Source organism: Oncorhynchus kisutch, linkage group LG14 (genome assembly GCF_002021735.2).
Source record: "Oncorhynchus kisutch isolate 150728-3 linkage group LG14, Okis_V2, whole genome shotgun sequence".
Classification (NCBI taxonomy): domain Eukaryota; kingdom Metazoa; phylum Chordata; class Actinopteri; order Salmoniformes; family Salmonidae; genus Oncorhynchus; species Oncorhynchus kisutch.
Genome location: NC_034187.2, coordinates 57,757,971 through 57,774,961, shown reverse-complemented (window position 1 = coordinate 57,774,961; position 16,991 = coordinate 57,757,971). Strand labels below are relative to the sequence as shown.

General features: G+C 41.5%; 1 protein-coding gene across 1 annotated transcript; it reads left to right on the top strand.

The window, feature by feature from the left end:
* Positions 1–147: 147 nt before the first annotated feature.
* LOC109875811 (T-complex protein 1 subunit gamma) lies at positions 148–16,804 on the top strand. Its single transcript, XM_020468224.2, has 14 exons — positions 148–257; positions 1,175–1,236; positions 10,226–10,276; positions 10,372–10,434; positions 10,555–10,651; positions 10,801–10,918; positions 11,775–11,961; positions 12,230–12,379; positions 14,206–14,338; positions 14,438–14,519; positions 14,742–14,922; positions 15,152–15,397; positions 15,775–15,906; positions 16,015–16,804. Exons 1-14 carry the CDS (start codon positions 164–166, stop codon positions 16,105–16,107), a joined length of 1,689 nt encoding a protein of 562 aa, XP_020323813.1. The 5' UTR covers positions 148–163; the 3' UTR covers positions 16,108–16,804.
* Positions 16,805–16,991: the final 187 nt, after the last annotated feature.

The following is a 16,991-nucleotide window of genomic DNA, read 5'->3' as shown; positions in this document are numbered from 1 at the left end:
TCAATGAATGTACAGGGTGTGTCTCACAATGATGCCCTGTACACACTCACCTCCCATTTAATCCTTTTACGTTTATCCCGTCTCCCTAATTGGTGGAATCCACTGTACATCATTTTTTCCTCGAAGTTTATTGGTTAAGATACTGGGAGTAATCAGCCCCCCGATGTCGAGAGTTTTACTCTCCGGCAGCCCAGAAGGTTCCAGACGGTTGTCCTACACGCTGTCAAAAATGATGGGCCAACAGGTTCTCGTGCTGAGTAAGTAAATAGAAAACCCATAAGCAACGAGAAAGGTTACATCTTAACGTAGATTTATTTGGAAATGTTACTCATTTTGATGTTTCTGTCGTTTTGTAATATCCCGACAAGGGGCCAATACAGGCTACATAGTTATCGTCTGTTTCTAGCCAGCAACAAAGCATGTGCTTCTGCTTCCTTGTCGACAGCTGACACTAGTGTTAACTTGCTACCGTTAGCGAACTGGCTCTTTGTATGACTTTATTGGCTGTAACTTAAGATAATGTTACAACAAACCTCTGGCTGGCTATAGTGCAATTTACACAACCGTTAACTAGTTAGATAACTAAGTACTCAACTCAAATGTAGATTCTCAAGAATACATTTTGCAGTAACGTTACATATTACAATAGCTAACTAGTTACAACATACAGGAACCTTAGCTAGTTAGCGTTTGACCAAATGAGGGTAAAAAATATGGGAGGGGAGCCCATCTGTTCGGCAACATATTAGTGAAGCGCAAAGAAAGAGACTCAAATCAATGGCATTTTAACCTAGTCGTTGAAGCTTCCAGGCATGTCCGTAGCTAACATGTCAGATGAATGAAGCTGGCTTGGTTGATGTAGTTTATGTATGTATGTAACGTTAACTGTACAGTATAAAAGATCAGCCTTCCAAAATATGACACATCCCTAATCCACACATGATACGCCTAGCTAGCTACTGTATGGCGTACTGTAGGCAGGTAGCTAGTTATCTACAGATGTGGGATCTTAATTTGTACATAGAAATCAAAAGGTGCAGAACAGACGTAGACTGGTTGGATCCCACAGTTAACTAGACTAATTGCGGAAATTATGTTTTGGTCTGCTGTGTTTTTGCAGTACAATTTTACACAACATACAGACTTTTAACTTGGTTTCCATGTTCCACTACAGGCCAGAATATGAAGAGGGAGTCTGGACGGAAGGTTCAGACAGGAAATATCAGTGCAGCCAAGGTGAGTTATCATTCTTTGGTGTCTTCCACTTAGGGCTGTAATGGTGACTATTACCGCCACACTGGCGGTCACGAGTCATGACCGCAGTCAAATTCCACATGACCATTTAGTCAGGCTTCTCCAAGCTCTGATGCTGCTGATGGTCATTAGTAGCCTACCAAACTTGCTAACTGCCTGGTACTCCCTCTAATCACTCTGACATCAATGCAAATGTTTTAGAAAATCAAATCACACTTCATGAGAGCTCATGTTGCGTAAAATTTCAAATAGGCTATGCAATTATGTGAGAAAATAGTTATAACGTTCTCTATTAGAAAGCGCATCCAATCAGCTTTCTATACGCTAGGTCTACTATATTTATTTATCAACTTTCCTAATAATAAGTACATTGCTTTGCTTTACAACAGGTGTATAGCCTACCTGCTGTCATGAAAATGAACCACTGGAAAAGCATCCTCCATTCACTATTTAAGTGCATAGAATACTTTTTATTTATTTTAATTTAACATGCCCCTGTTCTGAGACAGGTGCACGATAATGGTCCATTATATCAAAACTAATTTCACAATTTTTTTTTGTATATGTAAAAAAAACACATTAAATTAAGGATAGGCTAATATTGTCACCCATCAGACTATCACTTGTTAATGATGTACTGTACCTTGTGAAAACATATAGGCCATACTGCACACGCTGGGCATCATTCACAAGTGATATTTAATATTACGATAAGGTACAGTATGTATCACAACTTAAGTGTCCAAATAACTTCTTAAAATGAAGCACATTAATCCAGTGTAGAGCCTAACTGGCATAAATACATGGGCGGTGAGAGTTTCACATTTGGGAAGATGATGTTCACCATAAAAATGCACCTTTTATAATAAAGCGTTACATGCATAATTGCATTTCCGGTCACTTTTTCCCACTAATTGATTGCATTTTGGAACATTCGCACTTATAGCCTACTGCCGTGTGCGTATTGCTGCGCCTATAATGTGAAGAAATAGCCTGATAGTTAGAATGTTAAGCTAAATGTTCTGATCTGTTGCACCAGCCTCATTGCTTTAAAATATTTTTTTTATGGGAGTGGTTGTATTAGCTTGGGATCTATCGCATCCCCAACAGTCCCAGCGTGTGTTTGGAATATTTACAGTACCAGTCAAAAGTTGAAGTAAACACAACTACTCATTCCAGGGTTTTTCTTAATTTGTACTATTTTTCTATATTGTAGAATAATAGTGAAGAAATCAAAACAAGGAAATAACACACATGAAATCATGTAGTAATCAAAAAAGTGTTAAACAACACAATTTTATATTTGAGTTTCTTCCAATTAGCCACCCTTTGCCTTGACAGCTTTGCACACTCTTGGCATTCTCTCAACCAGCATTTTTTAAATTTAAACTGTATTTAACTAGGCAAGTCAGTTAAGAACAAATTCTTATTTACAATGATGGCCTACCAAATGGCAAAAGGCCTCCTGCGGGGACGGGGGCCTGGGATTAAAAATCAATAAATACAATATAAATATAGGACAAAACAAACATCAGAACAAGAGAGACAACACTACATAAAGAGAGACCTAAGATGACAACATAGCATGGTAGCAACAAAACATGGTAGCAGCACAAAACATGGTACAGACATTATTGGGCACAGTCAACAGCATGAAGCACAAAGCAGCCATAACTGTCAGTAAGAGTGTCATTGATTGAGTCTTTGAATGAAGAGATTGAGATAAAACTGTCCAGTTTGAGTGTTTGTTGCAACTCGTTCTAGTCGCTAGCTGCAGCGAATTGAAAATAGGAGCAACCCAGGGATGTGTGTGCTTTGCGACAGGTATACAGAGATGACCCGTTTGCAGTGATGACTCAGAGTGACGTGATGTGCTCTGCTCTATAAGGAGCATTGGTGGTAAATCTGATGGCCAAATGGTAAAGAACGTCTAGCCGCTCGAGATCACCCTTACCTGTCGATCTATAAATTATGTCTCCGTAACCTAGCATGGGTAGAATAGTCATCTGAATCAGCGGTTACGATAGGGGAAACCAAGTCTAGATTTCATTTTAGGCTGCAGCTTTGTAATGTGCTGAGAGAAGAACAGTGCACCGTCTAGCCATACTCCCAAGTACTTGTATGAGGTGACTACTTCAAGCTCTAAACCCTCAGAGGCAGTAATAACACCTGTGGGAAGAGGGCCATTATTCTTACCAAACCACATGACCTTTGTTTTGGAGGTGTTCAGAACAGGGTTAAGGGTTGGACACTAAGAAAGCTTTTAGCACAATATCCGGGGAGGGGCCAGCTGAGTAAAAGACTATCATCTGCATATAAATGGATGAGAGAGCTTCCTACTGCCTGAGCTATGTTGTTGATGTAAATTAAGAAGCGCATGGGGCCTAGGATTGAGCCTTGGGGTACTCCCTTGGTGACAGGCAGTGGCTGAGACAGCAGATTTTCTGACTTTATACACTGCACTCTTTGAGAGAGGTAGTTAGCAAACCAGGCCAAAGACCCCTCAGAGACACCAATACTCCTTAGCCGGCCCACAAGAATGGAATGGTCTACCGTATCAAAAGCGTTGGCCAAGTCAATAAAAATTGCAGCACAATATTGCTTAGAATCAAGGGCAATGGTGACATCATTGAGGACCTTTAAGGTTGCAGTGACACATCCGCAACCTGAGCGGAAACCAGATTGCATACACGAGAGAATACTATAGACATCAAGAAAGCCAGTCAGTTGATTATTGACAAGTCTTTCTAACACTTTTGATAAACAGGGCAAAATAGAAATAGGCCTATAACAGTTAGGATCAGCTTGATCTTCCCCTTTAAATAAAGGACCAACTGTGGCTGCCTTCCAAGCAATGGGAACCTCCCCAGAAAGGAGAGACAGGCTTGGCGACGATAGGGGCAGCAACCTTAAAGAAGGGTCTAAACCATCTGACCCAGAAGGTTTTTTGGAGTCAAGTTTAGGGAGATCCTTTAGTACCTCGGACTCAGTAACTGCCTGCATGGAGAAACTTTGTAGCGGGGCAGGGGAAAAAGAGGGAGGAGCATCTGGGATAGTCACATTAGAAGGGGTGGGAGATGAGGAAATGTTGGATGGGCAAGGAGGCATGACTGAGTCAAATAGGAATCCTGACTTAATGAAGTGGTGATTTTTAAAGAGCTCAACCTGTGCTTCTTGTCAGTAACAACCACATCAACATTAAGGGACATGGGCAGCTGTGAGGAGGAGGGTTTATTCTCCAGATCTTTAACCGTTTTCCAGAACTTTTTGGGGTTGGACCCACCGAGAGAGAACTCCTCCTTAAAGTAACTAACTTTGGCCTTCCGGATAGCCTGCGTGCACTTATTTCTCATTTGCCTGAACGATAGCCAGTCAGCTTCAGTATGCGTGTGCTGAGCCTTTCGCCAAATGCAATTCTTGAGGTGGAGTAACGGTCTTTCATGGTCGAACCAGGGGCTGAACCTGTTTTTCATTCTAATTTTCTTTATGGGGGCGTGTTTGTTAACAATACCACTGAAAATGTCAAAAAAGAAGATCCAAGCGACTTCGACAGAGGGGATCAAGCTGATTCTATACCATTTTACAGAGGCCAGTTCATGAAGGAAGGCTTGCTCATTGAAGTTTTTTGGCAAGTGTCTATGACAAATCAGGACAGGTCGTTTCACTGAGCAGCTATTATGAACACAGGCTGGTAAACAGTGATCACTAAGGTCATTACAGAAAACACCAGACTGATACATATCACGATTATTTGTGAAGATAACATTGAGGAGAGTAGCCTTTTCTGGGTGTTTGGAGTCATACCTTGTGGGATTGGTGATAATCTGAGAAAGATGTAGGGAGTCCCATTGCTTTAGGACTTGGTCAGGTGGTTTAAGCATGTCCCAGTTTAGGTCACCTAACAGGACAAATTCAGACTTAGTGTAAGGGGCCAGAAGAGCGCTTAGGGCAGGTAGGGTACAGGCTAGAGGTCGAACTATTATCATTTTTCAACGCCGATACCAATACCGATTTATTGGAGGACAAAAAAAAGCCAATGCAGATTTATTAGATTTTTTTTTTTATATATCATACACACACACACACATTTTTGTAATAATGACAATTGCAACAATACTGAATGAACAATGAACACTTTTATTTTAACTTAATATAATACATAAATACACACACACACACACACACACAGCTCTGAAGTGACAATGATACTGAAGAGTCTGCTTAGGAGACAAATACTCTCAACTGTTTGAATAAAAATAGAGTTTAAGTTACCTGTGATGAATGTTGAAAACAAAAACTTTAATTTCTATATGCAGGAAATCCTATTTTAATAATGGGCATGGTAAGAATTGACAACCAAAGTGCGAGTCATAATTCCCATGACACCTAGCAAAATCTGAAAAGCGGTTCCTTCATTTATTCCATAGGATATTTTTAGATTCACTTAAAATAAGGTCTGTGTTTCGTGTAGGCTTACACGACCGTGCCAATTTTATAACTGTGTAGATATCCAGGTCGCAATTGTAAATGAGAACTTGTTCTCAACTTGCCTACCTGGTTAAATAAAGGTAAAATAAAAAAAATAAAAAATATCCATAGGACAAGGTAACTCTGATCAATATTGGCTAAATATAAGCGAAGATCTTTTTTTTTGTAGAAGGATTTATGAAAATATGTTGACAAACGTTACCTTATCCTAGTGAGATTTACACGGGTATCAAAACACCGAGGCGGTTTAAGCCTGCACGAAACACAGACCTTATTTGAAGTAGATCAAGACATTCTCTATGGAAGACATGAACGGTAAAATAACGAAGGAACCCCTTTCAAGTTCAGCCGCAAGTTATTACAGGAATTATAACGCGTCGACTATTTCTCTCTAAACCATATACCTTTGACTAATCCAGAAACGATCACCTCGAAAACAAAATGTTTATTCCGTTCCGTATTTTATCTAACGGGTGGCATCCATTAGTCTAAATATTCCTTTTACATTGCACAACCTTCAATGTTGTCATAATTACGTAAAATTCTGTCAAATTAGTTCGCAAAGAGCCAGGCGGCCCAAACTGTTGCATATACCCTGACTCTGCGTGCAATGAACGCAAGAGAAATGACACAATTTCACCTGGTTAATATTGCATGCTAACCTGGATTTATTTTAGCTAAATATGCATGTTTAAAAATATATACTTGTGTATTGATTTTAAGAAAGGCATTGATGTTTATGGTTAAGTACACATTGGAGCAATGACAGTCATTGATTGATTGTTCTTTATAAGATAAGTTTAATGCTAGCTAGCAACTTACCTTAGCTTACTGCATTCGCTAACAGGCAGGCTCTTCATGGAGTGCAATGTAATCAGGTGTTAGAGTATTGGACTAGTTAACTGTAAGGTTGCAAGATTGGATCCCCTGAGCTGACAAGGTTAAATAAAGGTGTAAAAAAAAAAATGGTATGAAAACTTGAAATCGGCCCCGACCTCTAGTACAGGCTGGTGCTGATGGAGGATGATAGCACCCAACAACAGTCAACAAAGAGCTATTTGAAAGTTTAATGCTTAATATCAGCAAATCATATTGTTTGGGGACAGACTTGGTGGAGACAACCGAGCACTGAAGGGGATCCTTGGTGAAGATTGCCACTCCCCCACCTTTGGAAGCTTCATGAGGTAGTCACCTGGAATGCATTTCAATTAACAGATGTGCCTTGTTAAAAGTTCATTTGTGAAATGTATTTCCTTCTTAATGCGTTTGAGCCAGTCAGTTGTGTTGTGACAAGGTAGGGGTGGTAATGCAGAAGATAGTCCCATTTGGTAAAATACCAATTTCATGTTATGGCTAGAACAGCTCAAATAAACAAAGAGAAATGACAGTCAATCATTACTTTAAGACATGAAGGTCAGTCAATCTGGAAAATGTCAAACTTTGTTTTTATATATATATTTTTTAACCTTTATTTAACTAGGCAAGTCAGTTAAGAACAAATTCTTATTTTCAATGACTGCCTAGAAACAGTGCCTGTTCAGGGGGCAGAATGACAGATTTGTACCTTGTCAGCTCGGGGATTTGAACTTTCAACCTTTCGGTTACTAGTCCAATGCTCTAACCACTAGGCTACACTGCTGCCCCGAACTTTGAACGTTTCTTCAAGTGCAGTCACAAAAACCATCCAGCACTATGATGAAACTGGCTGTTGTGAGGACCACCACAGGAAAGGAAGACCCAGAGTTACCTCTGCTGCAGAGGATAAGTTCATTAGAGTTACCAGCCCCAGAAATGGTCAATTAACTGCAACTCAGATTGCAGCCTAAATAAATGCTTCAGAGTTCAAGTAACAGACACATCTCAACATGAACTGTTCAGAGGAGGCTGTGTGAATCAAGCCTTCATGGTTGAATTTCTGCAAAGAAACCACTACTAAAGGACACCAACAAGAAGAAGAGACTTGCTTGGGCCAAGAAACACGAGCAATGGACATTAGACCGGTGTAAATCTGTCCTTTGGTCTGATGAGTCCAAATTTGAGAATTTTGGTCCCAACTGCCGTCTCTGTGAGATGCAGAGTAGGTGAACGGATGATCTCTGCATGTGTGCCCACCGTAAAGCATGGAGGTGTGATGGTGTGGGGGTGCTTGTTGATGACACTGTCAGTGATTTATATAGAATTCAAGGCACACTTCTTACGGGCAGGTGGGACGGTAGCGTCCCACCTGGCCAACATCCGGTGAAATTGCAGAGCGCAAAATTCAAATTACAGAAATATAAATATTTAACATTCATGAAAATACAAGTGTCATCTATCAAAATAAAGCTGAACTTCTTGTTAATCCAGCCGCTGTGTCAGATTTCAAAGGGGCTTTACGGCGAAAGCACACCATGCAATTATCTGAGGACAGCGCCCCGCATACAAAAGCATGAAAAACGTATTTCAACCAGGCAGGTGTGCCATGAAATTCAGGAATAGCGATATAATAAATACCTTACCTTTGAAGATCTTCTTCTGTTGGCACTCCACAAGGTCCCAGCTACATCACAAATGTTCCTTTTTGTGCAATAATGTCCTCCTTTATATCTCCAAAAACTCAGTTTAGCTGGCGCGCTTCAGTCAATAATCCACCGGTTTCCCGCCTTCAAATGCATACAAAATTAATCCCAAAAGTTACCAATAAACTTCTCCAAACAAGTAAAACAACGTTTATAATCAAACCTCAGGTACCCTAATATGTAAATAAACGATAAAATGTAAGACGGAGAATAGTTATTGTCTTTACCAGAGATAAACAACAAAGAACACGCTCTCATCCACGTTCATGGAAACCCTACAGCCAAAATGGGAGCCACTTAGAAAAACTAAAAATTCTAGCTAATTTTTCCAAAAACTAGCCTGAAACTCTCTCTAAAGACTGTTGACATCTAGTGGAAGCCCTAGGAACTTCAGGCTGGGAGGATTTCGCCTCATAATAAACATGACAGGCATTGGAAACAGTGGTAGGCTGAACATTTGTTCATGGTTTGTCCTCAGGGTTTCGACTGCCATATCAGTTCTGTTATACTCACAGACATTATTTTAACAGTTTTTGAAACTTTAGAGTGTTTTCTATCCAAATCTACCAATTATATGCATATCCTAGGTTCTGGGTATGAGTAACAGGCAGTTTACTTTGGGCACGCTTTTCATCCGGACGTCAAAATACTGCCCCCTAGCCCAAAGATATTAACCAGCATGGCTACCACAGCATTCTGCAGTGATACTTCATCCCATCTGGTTTTCGCTTAGTGGGACTATCATTTGTTTTTCAACAGGACAATGACCCAACACACCTCCAGGCTGTGTAAGGGCTATTTGATCAAGAAGGAGAGTGATGGAGTGCTGCATCAGATGATCTGGCCTCCACAATCCCTCAACCCAATTGAGATGGTTTGGGATGAGTTGGACCGCAGAGTGAAGCAAAAGCAACAACAAGTGCTCAGCATATGTGGGAACTCCTTCAAGACTGTTGGAAAAGCATTGCAGGCAAGAAGCTGGTTGAGAGTGCCACTAGTGTGCAAAGCTGCAATCATGGCAAAGGGTGGCTACTTTGAAGAATCTGAAATATAAAATATATTTTGATTTAACACTTTTTTTGGTTACTACATGATTCCATATGTGTTGTTTCTTAGATTTGATGTCTTCACTATTATTCTACAATGTAGATAATAGTACAAATAAAGAGAACCCCTTGAATGAGTAGGTGTGTCCCAACTTTTGACTGGTACTGTATATATATATTTTATTTATTTCCTGAGCTTTCTTATATCTCCTAGATATAGGATAAATACTTCAATGCCTTGTTTCTTATTTATTTTTTGACTGTCTTTTTTTGTTGTTGCCATTTATGAATGTTATTCAATGTGTTTCTCTGGCCTATAGTAGTAAAGGCCAAATTCAATATTTTATCAAATCATTTTTTGATACCTAAATGGGTCTTAAAGTTCCAAATCAAATAACTAAATGTTCCATTGTATGACCATCTTAAAACAATTGCACATGTCATCTTAGAAACCCCCCAATGGCTTAAACTTTTTAAGAATGAACTTGGTTTCTAGCTATGTTATTTCAACATAATTGTATGTTTAATCTATGTCTATGGGGCCCAGTACTAGGGCAGAGACAATGCCAATATCACGATACTCTTTAGTATCGTAACAAGGAAACAAAACACAAAGTGGCCCTAATGTTGGAAACAATTATCATTATGTTGACATCGAGTCACCTTGATTTATTTTCCAAGTTATAGCACACAATATTTTACATACAGCAAGTTTTTAAAGGACCAAGGAGTTAGGTCTGCTTTGTTGAAATATTTCCTTATGTAATAAATATTGTGATACTGTTATTGTCATAGCTACTACTGTAGCTCTATGAGGAATGTAGGATCACCATCATTGCCCGTTGTCGCTGTATAGAACTTTTTTTTCGTGTGTTATAGACGATCGCAGACGTCATCAGAACATGCCTGGGACCAAGGGCCATGATGAAGGTGAGCTATAGGTCTTCTATTATGTCACTTTTGTCTGGAATTTACTTTTATGGTAGCACTTGAATCCGGAACCATAAGATACTTTGTCTTGGTAGATGCTGTTGGACCCCATGGGTGGGATCGTGATGACCAACGATGGTAACGCTATCCTGAGAGAGGTGAGAAGGGCACACTTTCTATGATTCCCATACATCTACTTCCATGCAGAAAATATCAATGTTCAGTGCCCCGGTGCAAAGCCTATGTCACTCCTTCCATCTCTGCTTCCACATACTCAGATCCAGGTCCAGCACCCGGCTGCCAAGTCCATGATTGAGATAAGTCGCACTCAGGACGAGGAGGTGGGAGACGGCACCACCTCTGTCATCATCCTGGGTGAGTCACCACATTCCAATACTGTGAATACACTGCACCATCAGGTCTATTCTCATTGTAGTAGTCCAATCCAGCCTATTCCTTATGTTTTACTCTTATTACTGCTGTGTCTCAACATGGGAAACATCATACATTTTATGCATCTCTAGCGGGTGAGATGCTGTCTGTGTCAGAGCAGTTCCTGGAGCAGCAAATGCACCCAACAGTTGTCATCAGCGCCTACAGACAAGCTCTGGATGATATGCTCAACCTTCTCAAAGAAATCAGGTACTCTTCCAGCTTCTACCACCCAACCACACACGCAACCTTTTAATTGTTATAGAGCTACTGCCTTTAAAAAGCAACAAATCCCTTTGAAAACGGCCTACGTGGCATCGATATGAGTCAAACGGTTATTCTAGTGTCAAAATTGACTACGAAGTGTAAATAGGATAACTTTAGTCAAAGTTTGTCGTTTAAAATAGAGTTTGGAACAGCCGTGTGTGCGTGGTGCGTCACAACAGGTAAATGAAGGTTGGGTTTGGATTTGATGATGTCCATTTGCCCACTAACATGGGGTGAACAGCTGCAGTGATTGCTCTGTATCCAGTAGCATAGACAGTGAGACAGACCTGCCCAGCAGCCCGACTTCATTTACACAAGACAACACATTGCACATTTTTTTTATTTGAGAAATACTGCACCAAACACCTTATCTAGATGTAAAATTGCGAAACTATAACCTCTTCAGGAAAAACTCAATAAATCTGTAATAAATTGTGTTGTTGTAAATTCATCCTGGGGATTTTGAGGAAGTGAAATGGGCTTCTTCGTCTAAAGTGTATCATGGGGGACAAACATCATTAACCAAATGTCTCCCAGACTGAAAACTTGTTTATCTAATGAGCAACAGAAAAACAATCAGCGTGTTCAGTGGCTCTTTAAGAGCTGAATTCTAACTTGACATCTGTGCATAATTTCACTTGTTATGAAAATCTGGGATTGGCATTGGTACTTGATTTACAGAAGTCTAGAATATTGGTCCAAGTACTTTTTCTGGTAACTGCATGTTTTCGATGACAACTGCTTTCATACTCATCAGTTGTTTAACAACACACTCTCCTCCATCCCCTCCTCCCCCCAGCACCCCAGTGGACGTTAGCGACAGGAAGATGATGCTGAAGATCATCCACTCTGCCATCAACACCAAGGCCCTGAGCCGCTGGTCTGACATGGCCTGCAGCATCTCACTGGACGCCGTCAAAACCGTGGAGATGGAGGAGAACGGACGCAAGGAGATCGACATCAAGAAGTACGCCAAAGTAGAAAAGGTAAGGGTCAAAGTGTCTGTTAACTTCTTACGGGCAGGTGGGACGGTAGCGTCCCACCTGGCCAACGTCCGGTGAAATTGCAGAACGCGAAATTCAAACTACAGAATTATAAATATTTAACTTTCATAAAATCATACATCAAAATAATACATAATAATAATGTAATACATCAAAATAAAGCTTAACTTCTTGTTAATGTCATACAGTCCAAGTTTCTGCATCAGATCAGCATCAGCTTCAACACCTGCTTTATTATCTGTTTGTTCAGGTTCCCGGTGGGATCATCGAGGACTCGTGCGTGCTGAGAGGTGTGATGGTTAACAAGGACGTGACTCACCCGCGCATGCGCAGAATGATCAAGGATCCCCGCATTATCCTGTTGGACTGCTCCCTGGAGTACAAGAAGGGAGAAAGCCAGGTATGGGAAAGGAATGGAAGTCTATATGGAGACTGTTTAATGCCAAAGATATGGGGTTAAATACTTGTCCAAAAAACGAACAAATGTTTCCTGTTAGTTTTTTTTCTCTTTTTTCCCGTGCATTTGGAAAGTATTCAGACCCCTTGACTTTTTCCACATTTTGTTACGTTACAGCCTTATTCTAAAACTGATTACATTTTTCCCCCCTCATCGATCTACACAATACCCCATAATGACAAAGCAAAAACAGTTTTGTAGAAATTTTTGCAAATGAAAACTGATATGATATTTACATAAGTATTCAGACCTTTTACTCAGTACTTTGTTGAAGCACCTTTGCAGCGGTTACAGCCTCCAGTCTTCTTGGGAATGACGCTACAAGCTTTAGCGCACCTGTATTTGGGGAGTTTCTCCTATTCTTCTCAGCAGATCCTCTCAAGCTCTGTCAGGTTGAATAGGGAGCGTCGCTGCACAGCTATTTTCAGGTCTCCAGAGATGTTAGATTGGGTTCAAGTCCGGGCTCTAGCTGGGCCACACAAGGACGATCAGAGACTTGTCCCCAAGCCACTCAGATTTAGTCAAGGATTTCTCTGTACTTTGCTCCGTTCATCTTTTCTTCGATCCTGACTAGTCTCCCAGGCCCTGCCTCTGAAAAACATCCCCATGCTGCCACAACCTGCCACCACCATGCTTCAATGTAGGGATGGTGCCAGGTTTCCTTCAGACGTGATGCTTGGCATTCAGGCCAAAGATTTCCATCTTCGTTTCATCAGACCAGAGAATTTTTGGGAAACTCCTAGCGGGCTGTCATTTGCCTTTTACTGAAGAGTGGCTTCCATCTGGCCACTCTACCATAAAGACCTGAATGGTGGTGTGCTGCAGAGATGGGAGAACCTTCCAGAAGGACAACCATCTCCACAGAGGAACTCTCAGCTAACTAGCTAAATTGCCATACATGTTTAATGCTTTTTGACTTGTCCCCAAATTAATGAAATTGGTTCAGAGTTTGTTTTGATATTTTAAACTGCGTGTCGTGATCCAGTTTGGTGTAGGGGGACAAAATGAATTTATGCACAATGGCGCTAGTTTGCACAAACTGCAAACTAGCCACCTTTCGGCGAAATTTGCCATTTTGAATCTAAAATAGGTGACCTATGTGAATTGTGTAGATCCGATGAGAAGAATTTGGGAGGGGGGGGCTGGATGACTACTGACCGTAAGTGAACGAGTGATGCGCGTTTGGAGCAATACTGGCTGTATCCAAGGCTCCGCCAATCATTCACATAGCAGAATGCAGCACGCTACTGAAGAGAGAAGAGACAACCAATTTGCTTGTTACAGAATCAGTGTGCGCTCAGGAAAGACTGTTTCAGCATAATGCACGGCCCCAGTTTGCAAGGATCTGTACACAATTCCTGGAAGCTGAAAATGTCCCAGTTCTTCCATGGCTTGCATACTCACTAGACATGTCACCCGTTGAGCAAGTTTGGGATGCTCTGGATCTACGTGTACGACAGCGTGTTCCAGCAACTTCACACAGCCATTATCAACAGCCTGATTAACACTGTGAAGGAGAAGTTGCACTGCATAAGGCTGGTCAAACCAGCTTCTGACTGGTTTTCTGAGCCGCACTTTTTTTTTAGGTGTATGTGACAAATAGATGCGTATCTGTATTCCCAGTCTTGTGAAATCCATAGATTAGAACCTAATTTATTTCAATTGACTGATTTACTTAAGTGAACTGTAACTTTGAAATTGTTGCATGTTGCGTTTTGTTCTGTGTGTGTGTATAAAAAAAAAATTCAACCATGTGTATTGTTCTACAGACTGATATTGAGATCACTCGTGAGGAGGACTTTGCCCGCATCCTGCAGATGGAGGAGGAGTACATCCAGCAGATCTGTGAAGACATCATCCGCCTCAAGCCTGACCTCATCTTCACAGAGAAGGGCATCTCAGGTACTACACACACTGCTTCAAAATGCAATGCTCTTGGTAAGGCACATGTCTGATGCAACTAACATTTTTACCGTGACTATATTTTGCCTCTATCTTCAGACTTGGCTCAGCACTACCTGATGAAGGCTAACATCACGGCTATTCGCCGTGTCAGAAAGACAGACAACAACAGGATCGCCAGGTAAGTCCAATACACTATGAAAGCAAAAATATTATTTGACTCTTCATCGTTATTGGAGACGCTTATCTCTGTTCTGTTTTGCTTGTCTTCACTGCGTTTTGTTACTATGTACAGTACATAGCTAGCAAATGGCCGGTCACTTTAATTGCGTATTAGGGTGTATGCTCTTTACGACCACTGCTCTAACTAAACCAACCATCGTCTTTCCCTGTTACCCCTCAGAGCGTGTGGCGCACGTATTGCCAGCCGTACGGATGAGCTGCGCGAGGAGGACCTGGGCCTGGGGGCAGGTCTGTTTGAGATCAAGAAGATTGGAGACGAGTACTTCACTTTCGTCACAGAGTGCAAAGACCCCAAAGCCTGCACCATCCTGCTGAGAGGAGCCAGCAAGGAAATCCTGGCGGTGAGAAACTGAGAAAATAAAACATTTAAAATAATATGCGCTTTTTATTGTACAACAATCACTAAAAGAGATGGATAATGGGGAAAAATAATGTTCATGAGATGAGTCTCTACTCCCCTCCAAGAACATGTCTTTTTTTATTGTACGTTATCAGAGTAAAGATGACTGACTGAGGTTTTACTTTTGTTCTGAAATCTCTCTCTCTCCACCATTTTCCCTGCTCTCCCAGGAGGTGGAGCGTAATCTGCAGGATGCCATGCAGGTGACCCGCAACGTTCTGCTGGAGCCCAGCCTGCTGCCTGGCGGCGGCGCCACCGAGATGGCAGTGTCCCAGCGGCTGATGGAGCGATCCAAGGCCATCACTGGTGTGGAGCAATGGCCCTATCGCGCCCTTGCCCAGGCCCTGGAAGTCATCCCCCGCACCCTCATCCAGAACTGTGGCGCCTCCACCATCCGTGTGCTCACCTCCCTCAGGGTAAGAGAGCGACTCAAAGGTAGAACCTCATACCATCTTGGAGTAAGACCCGATGGGAGAGTGGGTGTGTGTTGTGTGAGAGAACACTCACACAAGTGTAGCCTAGTGGTTAGAGCGTTGGATTAGTAACCGGAAGGTTGCGAGTTCAAACCCCCAAGCTGACAAGGTACAAATCTGTCGTTCTGCCCCTGAACAGGCAGTTAACCCACTGTTCCCAGGCCGTCATTGAAAATAAGAATGTGTTCTTAACTGACTTGCCTGGTTAAATAAAGGTTAAAATAAAAAAAATAAAAAAAAGAGAGAGCGTTGGTAAAAGGGAGATGGAGGATCTACTGTACATTTTAGTGGCCTTTTCACTGAGCTCCATACCTCTACAGGCCAAGCACACCCAGGAGGACAGTGTATCGTGGGGGGTGAACGGAGAGACTGGCACCCTGGCTGACATGACCGTCCTGGGCATCTGGGAACCGCTGGCCGTCAAGGCTCAGACTTACAAGACCGCAGTAGAGGTGAGACTTGCGACCGCCTGCTTAATACAATGTTAAGAGTCGCTACATAAGTGTTCATTAGGTACATGTTTGGATGTGCAGCATTCCTCCATTGAACTCTTTCTCCAGACGGCCATCTTGTTGCTGCGCATTGACGACATTGTCTCCGGACACAAGAAGAAGGGAGACGAGCAGACAGGAGGAGGACAGGGTGCTGAGTAGAGGAGAAGACAAGGATCAGGAAGAGGGTAATGGAGGAATAGGCAATCTGAGCTGTGACAACACTGTTCTATAAACCACTAACTCAGATATGACATTTTGTATGGACACTATAAGCAGACTGGGATAGTGTTGTTGCATGCATTACATATGAATGCACAAGATTGGGTATTAAGGCACCCCAGTTGGCTTTGGTCAGTGTGTGTACGGTGTGTGTGTGTGTACGGTATGTGTTTGCGCAGTATTTATGGCAGTAAGTAAGATGACTGAATATGTTCTCCTGGGACCAAAGTTTACCTCAGCTAGTCACTGTAGGTATTTCTCTGTATGGTAAAACTCCTTTGTGTGACTTTAGTTGAAGAACAGTTGCCAATGGATGGTGACCAAATCAAGTTACCTATAAGTCATTTGAATGAACTACTAAAAAAAAGAGACATTGTAAATGATTTAGAGCCTGCAATGTCCACTTCTGAAGATCCTTTTTAAATTATATGGATTGGATCGTAACACATTACTGCATTTCAATGAATGAGAATGCTTTCTCTCTCCAAAATAATTGTTGGGGTTATTAAATTGGACTGGTGACTATGGTTCTGAATCCTGTTACTCCACCATAACTTTTTTCCTCCATTACCCCTTTGCCTGGTGCTGTTGCCTGTGATTGTATCAACCTCAATAAAATTGGAAACAGATGACCATAGTCCTATATTTGTTTTATTCACTTTGATGACGCCCATGATGTGTGTAGATGTGATTGATTCTCTCATCTCAGATTCTCTCACAATTTGTGTTAATGATGTAGCCTATGATGAAATATATTGTTTCATTAATTGCTAAGGTGGCATTACATTTGCTGCATCCTGAAATCGATACTGGCGAGTCAGCTG

What these genes read in the sequence shown, in the direction of transcription:
- LOC109875811 (XM_020468224.2), top strand. Translation starts at nt 164, where the DNA reads ATGTCGAGAGTTTTACTCTCCGGCAGCCCAGAAGGTTCCAGACGGTTG. An exon ending in GTAACGCTATCCTGAGAGAG is followed by an intron (nt 10,435 to 10,554) that starts GTGAGAAGGGCA and finishes CCACATACTCAG; the next exon opens with ATCCAGGTCCAGCACCCGGC. An exon ending in CACAGAGAAGGGCATCTCAG is followed by an intron (nt 14,339 to 14,437) that starts GTACTACACACA and finishes CTCTATCTTCAG; the next exon opens with ACTTGGCTCAGCACTACCTG.